General features: G+C 44.5%; 1 protein-coding gene across 4 annotated transcripts in view; it reads left to right on the top strand.

Moving 5' to 3' along the window:
* The first annotated feature begins 262 nt into the window (after positions 1–262).
* LOC149334600 (uncharacterized) overlaps positions 263–9,648 on the top strand; it is a 32,438-nt gene continuing 23,052 nt past the window's right edge. For 2 of the 4 annotated variants that reach the window (XM_089556281.1, XM_089556279.1), the window contains exons 1-3: positions 264–486; positions 1,114–1,362; positions 4,013–4,049. In XM_089556281.1, the coding sequence (XP_089412407.1) occupies positions 1,116–1,362; positions 4,013–4,049 (284 nt within the window). In that variant the 5' untranslated portion in view covers positions 264–486; positions 1,114–1,115. Of the gene's footprint in view, positions 487–1,113; positions 1,363–4,012; positions 4,050–9,648 lie in introns of all 4 variants that reach the window. The other 2 variants (XM_089556280.1, XM_089556283.1) reach the window with 2 other exon arrangements.

The following is a 9,648-nucleotide window of genomic DNA, read 5'->3' as shown; positions in this document are numbered from 1 at the left end:
TCGTTAGACTGAAGGCGTCCGCTTACGTGTGTAATCAGGTACTCTGCGTTTTCTGTGGCTCGAAAGCCAATGCCGCAGAAGTGCTGTGGCTCATATCTCCTCTGATTTCAGTCCTCCGAAACAAGAGAGATAAACGGCCGTCCAGCAGATAAGAGATGCCGCTGGGTTCACTCTAGGACACTTGCATGCATGATGGCAACAGGAACTTCCTGGCCTGTACTCTGCAGAGGAAGCGTACAGAGCAGGGATCTCTTGACGTCACGACGCCAACCGCCAATAAAAGAAACAATCAGTATCGGCGGCCGGCCCAGCTGTCGAGCACGGATCGCGATTTAACTTGGAGGCGCGGCAATTGTGGCCACCAGACGCCCAGCTGCTGCCGCCGTAACACCTGCTCATAAGCAAGCCGTACAGCGTTGGATTTTGTGCGACAAGTCGGTTTAGTACTAAGAGAAAAACACCTGGCCGGCATCACTTCCGAGGAAAGTGAGTGGCTCGCCTTCGTTTCCATGGTATTTAATGGCGTTGATTAAGTTTCTTGCATGGAATTGAGTTGCAGCCTTGCGACTTATTTGGCAGCGCTGATGAAGCTTCTTCTCGCTGGAGGCATGAAGGAGGGGGGGGGGGGGGGGGAGGGCAGAATACGCCTGAGGAGTTTCTGTTGTTCCCGCCACATTAACTACACTGTCTGGCGAGCTGAACGAAGATATTGGGGAAGTTTTGCCTGGCTCTATCTGGTGGTGCTGCTTCAAGCAGCTGTGCATTAAGTTTTACATGCAAGATAATTTGCAACTTTTTGAATCAATATTAAATGACAGTAAATTAGCTTCCCTAAGCAATTGTTGCACGTTTAGAGGCTCTAAAAGAACATGCTTCACGTCATCAAAGATCATAGTGCGCGAGCGATGATTTTTCCGTGTGCATAAAAAGCCAACCGCCGTTGTCACAACAAAGGTTCTGTCGAGTACTAACTACCAGTACATTTTGGAGCATGCAACATAATGAACGTTGACCATCTCAGGCAATCTGTGGACATAGTATTATACAACTCGTACAGTTTTAATGCAGATTGCGTTTCAATCTCGAGATTTACCCTAATTTTCCTTTTTCCAGATATGTCACATGTCCAAGAGGCCGGAATCGCTGATTTGTTTGAGGCGAAGCATAATGACGAGCTAGCCGCAGCCTTGAGAAGAGCCCTTCCTTATGCGTCGAGCTACCGCCTGCACGTGCTCATGAAGAAATTAGATGATCTTGGCGTGCGTTCCGAAGATGAGATGTCGAAGGTGAAAGAAAGTGATTTGGAAGGCACTGTTTCGTCTCACGAAGCAAAAAAGCTTCTAGCCTTTTTCACCGAAAAATGTAAGCTACACTTCGTGCTTTCTGACCCCAGATTTTTCAAATTCGTTTATTTACTTACGAACTTTGGTTTCTGCTGTCACTCAATATCTTACTGGAAAGTAACTGGCTCCCATTATCTACTTATCATAGGCTACAAAGAAGTTGTGGCACTGCATTATTAAATTACCCTCATTTTGTTCTGCTTCAAACAGCGCAAGCGTTTAGGAGTGGTAGAGGAGATATATAGAAAGAGTGCAGTAGATGTCGGTAAGAGTAAAGTAGTGGAGTTATTAAAGCATGAACTGGATGTCTACCCTGCAAGCAATGGTCTTTGTTAAAAAGACTGTATTATTTAGTATTAGCTGGACTTGCTAAATTTTCTGCTTATGCGCCGCGAATATTTGAAGACAGTAGTCTACAAAAAGATATACTTTCCATTTTTTTTCTATAAATTCACAACAACAGACATATCAAACACCTATTTGCTATTTCCGAATATATTATGACGCAATAATAGCATCTTCTTTGGTCAGGAGTTGTTGGAGGCGCAACAGTTTACATTCAGTTCGTTTTTCATTTTCGTCCTTTCATGGGGGCTACCTTTGTGTCAATTTTCCGCCTACTACAAATTATGATTAACTTCTGAGTTTCTGAAGATATTCTGCTGTTACACGTATTACTGCTTAGGTTTATTAGCAGTGGGCGAAATGGCAGGTTAACATAAAGTCATCAAGACTGCGAAAATTAGAATTATCCGTGGTCACAACAAAGAGATGAAAAACCCTCAGCTTTCAATGAATTTCGAAGTAGCGCAGTGCATGCCTTCAGAACGTTTGAATACATATAGGTTCAGACAAGACACACGTGGATGACCAACAACGTTATCGAGCAAGACATTGTTCTTATGAGCCTAAGAAACTTTAGGCTGACTGTTATCGATATTTCCGAATATTTGTCACTATTATCACCATCTATAATAACTTCATGAAGTGTAAGACGTCATGTGCACTGTGCTGAACTAAGCGACAGAAGTGCAGCTCGAACCGCTCAAGTCTGTGAAAATAATTGGGTTTCCAGGATGGTGTGGGTAACAGAACACCTGGCACGGCTAGGTCACAAGTGAAATAGTTATTACATTAGGCGAATGAAAGCTCTTGCGTGCGGAAGTGATGAGATTCATTGTTTGCGTCACTCCAAATGCTACTGATATGAACCTCGTCATCAACTTCCCATGTTGCACCACAGAGGCGGGAACGTAATGGTAAGGGACTGAGTCCCACCTCCTGGAGTTTGTCTCCTTGACTAAATTCAAGGTATTACGAGTGAAGAGGTTGACCAGGACATTCTTGGAAATGTTATGCCTCCATGGGGACGCAGTAATATGGGATTTAAATGTTTCATCAAAATTATAACGGTAAGTACTTTCCTACAGTGATGAAGAGTGTGGTGAACCTTATGGAGCAGCGAAGCGAGGCCACTGAAATAACTTAAAATGAAGTATATTTGTATAAACATCAAACATCATTCTAGGGATCAAAAAGTCAGCAGCGCGAAGCAGAAAATCGAGAAGTTGCTGCGAAAGTGACAAACATGGACAAGACAGTCAAGGACAGCTTCCTAGACTCCATGCTTCGGCGGGGTCAAGAGGTGATTGCCAGAAAAGTTTCCGTGTAAAGTACGGACGCAATAGGTTATTGCGAGAAGACATTCTTCAAACTGTTGCCTCATTCTGTAATAAAAAAAGTCATAATAGCAGATACCTTCACGCAGGGGAGAAAACAAGAATTCGATAAATTTGCTGTGGGAACAAATTACCGCTTAATATGATAATAAACAATGGATAGATGAGTCTGAAGCCAAGTTCTGTGCATGGACAGCGGGGTGATGAAGTGTTCGGGCAATTTAGAATTGTCTAAAACGCCAATAGCGTCTAAATAGGCAAATAAGAACAGCATTGCATGTCGCTGCTGCCTGTAGCAGCCTAACGGACCTAATATAGAGTCCACTGTGAGTGGTACTCCGCAGACGGACTGCATGCATTCATGCCATCATGCGGCGAACTATTGCGTTTCAATCCTTTTCAATGACTGCACTCTTTTCTACCACCCTTCTTCCAACTTTACTCCACTATTCCCTCCCCTATGCAGAGTAGCATGTCAGCGAATGCACACGCCGGCTAAAATCTGTTTCTCATTAAATAGCTCTCTCTCACTCCCTGATAAAGAGCGGTTGATATTGGGTAGAAAGTCTGACATTGTTGTCCCACCAACGTGGTGCGCAAAATTTTTGCGCGGTAAAAAAGTTGAATTCGTAAAAAAGCAATGCCGTATCTTTTTGCTCATTACTGTATATTCAGTATATTTGGTAACCTGTTATAAAATTACCATGAAACGCCATATTCATTCACTCTGACCTCCTAAAAATGAATAATTCGTCCTCCCACTCGTCACATTTGGAATAAAACTCTTTTAAAGCCTCTGCTTGCCGCTTTTACAGGCACATGACAGTGCAATTGCATGCCCCAAAGACTAGCCTTATTTAATGTGCATTGCTCAAGGTTGAATGGTTAACCGCCTTGACCAGTGACGAATGCAGTCACACTGCTTGAAAACGTCTTTATCATTTCCGTTACCACATTAATCAGCAGCGTTTTTCTACCGATGCATTTCAGCCACGACGATGGACGTGGTCATCTCTGAAGGAGCCAGGTAAGGCTCATCGGGTTTTGATGCAAGTGCTTTCTAAACTGACAAAAATATTACTGACATAAAGAAATTATGTATTACCAGCAATTAATAGGCACGTTGAAATAAACTGACATTGCTGACCCTATCGGCACGTTTACTCCTGAACGCTTGCAGAAGCTTGCAGAAAATGGCGTAAATTTGAAATGCGCTAAGCTTTATACTTGTAGCTTAAGAGCATGGACGTATTTAAGTCCTCACTTGCTTATACTGCTTGCTTGATATAATGTGAGCGGTTTTCTAATTCAAAGTTCTTCCTATTTACTTCAGACGCCCACTCTGATGCTAAGAACAGCAGAGGAAGTGCGGAATAGAAGTGCGGAATAGAAGTGCGGAATAAACACTATATGCTGTCAATTGTTCCGTGCAGATATCTATACTACCGCGAAACGCGTTGCGTGACAATTTACTTGCCCCACAATTTAAGAAATAAAAATGTGTATTAGCAGGACAGCTTATACTATGGACCGGTAAGGTTACTCAGCAGTCGGTGTTCAGAACACTGTTTAAGCAGATCACATAAGACGAACTTGCTACTTTTCTAACTTAGGAGGGCATACTTGGAACAGAATTGGTGAGACATTATAAAAAACAGAAACTGCAAAAAGAGAGGGACAGAGGCAGGCGACCACAGAGGGTGGTACTAACAACTCAACATTTATTGAAGGAACACCATGGCTTATATGGATCAGCAGCGCGTGTAATGTTTCTGCCGAAGTTTCTTTGCCGGGGAATTGCACAGCACCGGTGGCCTTCCGCATTTAGCTTGGAAACTTTACTTCCCAGCGACACAGATCGATTGTCGAATGCCTGTGATAGCTGTAATGCACTAGTTTGGAACAAAATAAACTTTGTTGTAATTTCAGTAAGTTTGCTGTTTTTTACGTAAAGCCAGCTTCTATTTAAACCGATCCAGTCTTTTTGCGGAGCTTTTCTATTACGTCATATGTACCGCGGTGCTACAGCAGCAAAATATTCCCGACCATAGCAATGTCTAAGACGAAAACGCGTGATTTTAATGCGTGGCCCTGCGGTGTTAATCGAGATAGGCTAAGCCGTACTCCTAACAAACTTAACGCAAGATTGTGTCCGCCGCAGCGGCGGCTCAGTGGTTACGATGGTCGTGTTTCTTCGGCGGTCGGTGGTGGTTGCATTTATAGGACGCGAAATGCTAGAGACCCTCATAATGAGCGATGTCAGAGCACTTTAAAGAACGCCGGGCGGCGAAAATTAACCGTAGCCCTCGACTACGGAGTCTCTCATAGCCTAAGCCGCTTTAGGGCGTTAAACCACATACAGCCCGCACGTCACGGGCATATTTTATAATAACGTCGTATATCGAGCAGCGCTGCAAATGCAAATTATTCCCGACAATAGCCTCCGCGATGAGCGTGAGTGCTTTCTATGCGTGCCCCAGCACAGTTAATCGATCGAGGCTGTAACATTTTTAAAACATCTAAACAGGAGATAAAAACTTCGACAGCGAGACGACTGCTTATGTGTGGGATTGCGAAAGCTTTGCTGTAACTGTTTGCACTAATACCCACACATACACGGACGCGCGCGCGTATTATACCACCCAGAACACGGCACTACGAACAGTTGCCTCACAATTTTGATACGAAAATTGGTTTCTGAGTAAAGGAAATGGCGCAGTAACTGCCCACATATCGGTGGACACCACAACAGCGCTATAAGAGGCAGAGAGTATGGGAGGTCGTACATTTAAAGGTTGCATATGCCGTCAGTTCGAACCCCTTTTAGCAATCTAGCCTCCAACTTGACTAGCACATGTAAGGTATACAGGGTCTGTTCTGAAAGTAGTAGGACTGCTTTTTTCCTGGGCGAACGGGCGGACGAGAGGTGGTCTGCGCGTGCAGGATCGTTGAAGGGGGATATTGGGAATGCTGGGGAAAATCGGCAGTCGGCTCTCGGCCGTTGAAGAGAGGAGGTCACTTGCACTTTGAACCCCTGTCGAAACGTCTCGTCACGCAGACTCGTCGAGCGTTTACTGGATCAGCGATACGCGATCAAATTTTGAGTAAATCTTGGTAAAACGGGCAAAGAGGCTCACAACATGATTAAGGAGGCCTACGGTGACGCTTCTATGGGTAGATCAGGTGTTTTTTGAGTGGCACGAGCTTTTCTGAGAAGGTAAGAAAAGAGTGGAGGAAGACGACCGCTCCAGGCGCCCTTCGACCAGCAAGACCAACGAAAATGTGTTGCGAGTGAAACATTTACTCAACAGTGATCGTGGAGTGAGTATGAGAATAATTGCTGATGCCTAAGCATTCCTCAAACCCAAGTTGTTGAGATCGTGACAGAAAACTTATCCATGAGGAACGCGTGCGCGAAGTTGGTGCCGGGAGTGTTGTCAGAGGAGGAAAAGGCCAACCGGTAGGATCTTCTTCATCATGTGAATGAGGACCCCGATTTTTTGCCCAGCACATGGCGGCAACGCTGCCTCTGCCCCCTACAGCCTCGACTTGGCCCCGCCAGACTTTTTTCTATTCCCGAGAATAAAATCGACGCTCAAGGGGGAACATCACGGATCGGTAGAGGTTGTTCAACAGGCCGTGACGAGGGAGCTAAACAGCATTCCGGTCCAGGCGTTCCTGGAGGCGTACGAAAACTGTAAAACTCATTGGCAGCAGCATGTAGGTGTGGAAGGGTGACCTTGAAAAATTGTAATCGTTTGTACTATTTTCTCGAATAAATTTTGTTTAAGAAATTGAGTCCAACTACTTTCAGAACAGTCCATGTATATATTCAACCGAGAAATTGCAAGACACCGCCGGCAACAGTGGAGGAGAAACGTTTGCGTCACAATTTTGGTACGAACGTAGTCGGGAAGAGTGGCGCCACATTGAAGTCAGCCAGTGGGAGTATATACAGGGTGTCTCAGCTAACTTAGACGAAGATTTTTAAAAAAAAAAAAAACCTAAGCGCTTTTCAGAACTGATATCACGTGGATGTTGTTAGGGTTCATCTACAGTTACAGTACATTTTTTCGCTCGTCCTATTTAAATAATGAGTCGGGATAAAAATTAACTTTTTAAATATACCTTGAAACCTTCAGGCGTTAATACGAAAGCTGTGGAGCTCCACAAATATTGTCCAACCCAGGCATTTCCAAATAGACAGATTTAGCATGCCCGTTTTTATTCGGGAAAAACGAAAGCCTGCGCGAGTTTAAAAAATACCACGTGACAGCGCGCTCCGTGCCCCCGAATGCGCCGCGATTACAGCGCTCTCCTCCACGTGCTTTGTAAAAAGCGTCACTCGCTTCGCGCCTTTCGAGCTGCCCAAGACAGAGCTTCGCGTTTTGCTTGGTTCCAAGATAAGCGCCAGTGGGTTGGGGTGGCAGTTGAAATAAAACGCGGCTCACGCTTCTGCAGCGATGATTGCGCTCTCACGTTAGCAGAATGCATGCGGACGAACGATGACAATCTCATGAGTTTGAATTTGGGAGCCAGATCCCAACAAACAAAGAATCATATAACAAGCTTGATAACGTCGAGTGAATTACGCTGAAAAACGACGCTGACTGCCTGGATTGTAAAACTGTAAGTGCGGCAAGCATATCACTCGAGTTGTGAGCAGCAGATGGAAGGAGAGGTCCGGGATTTGTGTCCACATTCCTGACCCCCAGTATTAGTTTCAGCAGCATGTGCGAACACTCAAATATAGCTACTGACCCCCGTGGGCCCGGCATCACAGCCAGCGGTTACTGGAGCGCTTGACGTAAAAGCTGCTATAGTTAATTACCTGCGTAACGAAGAAGCGAAGGCAGTTAGGGTGGTCCATTTCTGTGGTGCCACCAAGCCCACTAAGCGCTTAGATGGTTTGGTCGCGCTTTATGTAGTTATAGTTTATATAGTTATTTATGCGGTGGTTGTAGCAGATAGCGATGATGGTGACCAGGACCTATGAAGATACTGCGGTGGAAGCAAAGTACCCGGGGCTGTAGGCAACGGCTTGCACTCTGCAATCAAAGCCTAATCTGGCAGCGGTTGTTCCACGTTTGTATGGGCATGCGCAGAGAGAAGCACACACAGGCAACGGGTTGACTGTCGATGATTTGCAGGCGGTGAGCACTCCGAGAATAGTGAGCATCCGGGGACAGGAAAGTGGGGTGGACTGCGTAACGAAGAAGCGAAGGCAGTTGAGGCGGTCTATTTTTGTAGTGCTGCCCAGCCCACTAGGCTGTCGCATTGAAAATTGACAGCGCTGCTCCTCTACGTAGCCTGTGGGGACTTCGAGCAAGGAATTTGTTAGCATGTAAAGATTGTTTTCATCGAGTAGAGGTCAACTACTTAATTAAATGAATGCGGGTAAGAGCGAGCTCTCTGTAATTATGAAGCGGTGTAATTTATCGAAACGCAGCGTGAAATCTAACTATTGCTGTCTAACCATTGGACATAGAAAACAATGCCACAAAAACCAGGTAACCAAGGCCCATAACGGCTTGCACCGATTAGGCAGCTGGTTTTGAAGAAACTGCCATATTCGCAACAAGGTCTCTCAACTGTGACAAATCGTTTAATGTAGACAAATAATTTTGGGCCTCTTATTTTGGAGCCTCACTTTCGTCAGGGAAAGGTAGAATACCATACATTATGTGAAAGCAGCCTGGTGTTCACTCAGTAAACACGAGCGGAAGGCTAATTTTCCTTGCTAAATTTTCAGCAGTTTTTCTAAACAAATTTTTGTGATTTCATTTTTTATAACATATTGCTTCCTCCCGAAGGCGGCTGTTGCAGGGAAGGGACTATATAAGCGAACAGATCAGTACAGTCTAGTATGTGAATGCAAAACGAAAGAAGAAATAACCTTGCTAGCAAAATGCATAGTGCTAGATGGAAAGGAATGTCCGAAGAAAATCATAGAAGCAGCCATCAAGAGAAAGGCAAAGATTCTAAGTTATGGAAGCGTACTCCCATTCTAAGGTTTTTAAAGCCGTGGAAAACAGCACCTAAAATCTGCAGGTGACAATGCCTTCCGGTTGAAGGTATCGATCAGTGAATTTGGTGCCAGAACAAAAATTTGAATGCGCCATCCCTTACAAAAATGACTCTTGAGCTTCAGTTGATGCCTTGTGGAGCTCCTGTTGAATCAACTGAAAACCAACATGAACGCAACGTATGTTGAGCGACTCAACACCTGCTTAGAACAGTTGCTGCTGGGCTAGTTGGTTTAGGTTCATAATTAAATAGTTTTTAGGCGCAAAAACAGACGAGACACATAGGAAGGTAACAGGACGATGGCGCTTCGTCCTGCTACCTTCCTATGTGTCTCGCCTGTTTTAGCGCCTAAAAAGTATTTAATTATCAACACCTGCTACAAAAAATTTTTGTTGAGCGTCGTCAAGAGATTAACTGTTGAGCAATTTTTGATGTATTTAAGTTGAATCATCTCAAAGCAGCCGTTTCTAAGCCTAACTAAATGAAATCAGTTCGACATGCATCGTGTAAACAGAACCTGATCACATTACACATTAAGAACGCATACAGCACCCGTTAAAACTCTCATAAACCGCTCAAAGTAATTTTCTTGCATAGAA

Source organism: Amblyomma mixtum, chromosome 8, assembly GCF_055824585.1.
Source record: "Amblyomma mixtum isolate Tamu chromosome 8, ASM5582458v1, whole genome shotgun sequence".
NCBI classification, from domain to species: domain Eukaryota; kingdom Metazoa; phylum Arthropoda; class Arachnida; order Ixodida; family Ixodidae; genus Amblyomma; species Amblyomma mixtum.
This window is presented reverse-complemented; position numbering and strand designations above follow the sequence as displayed.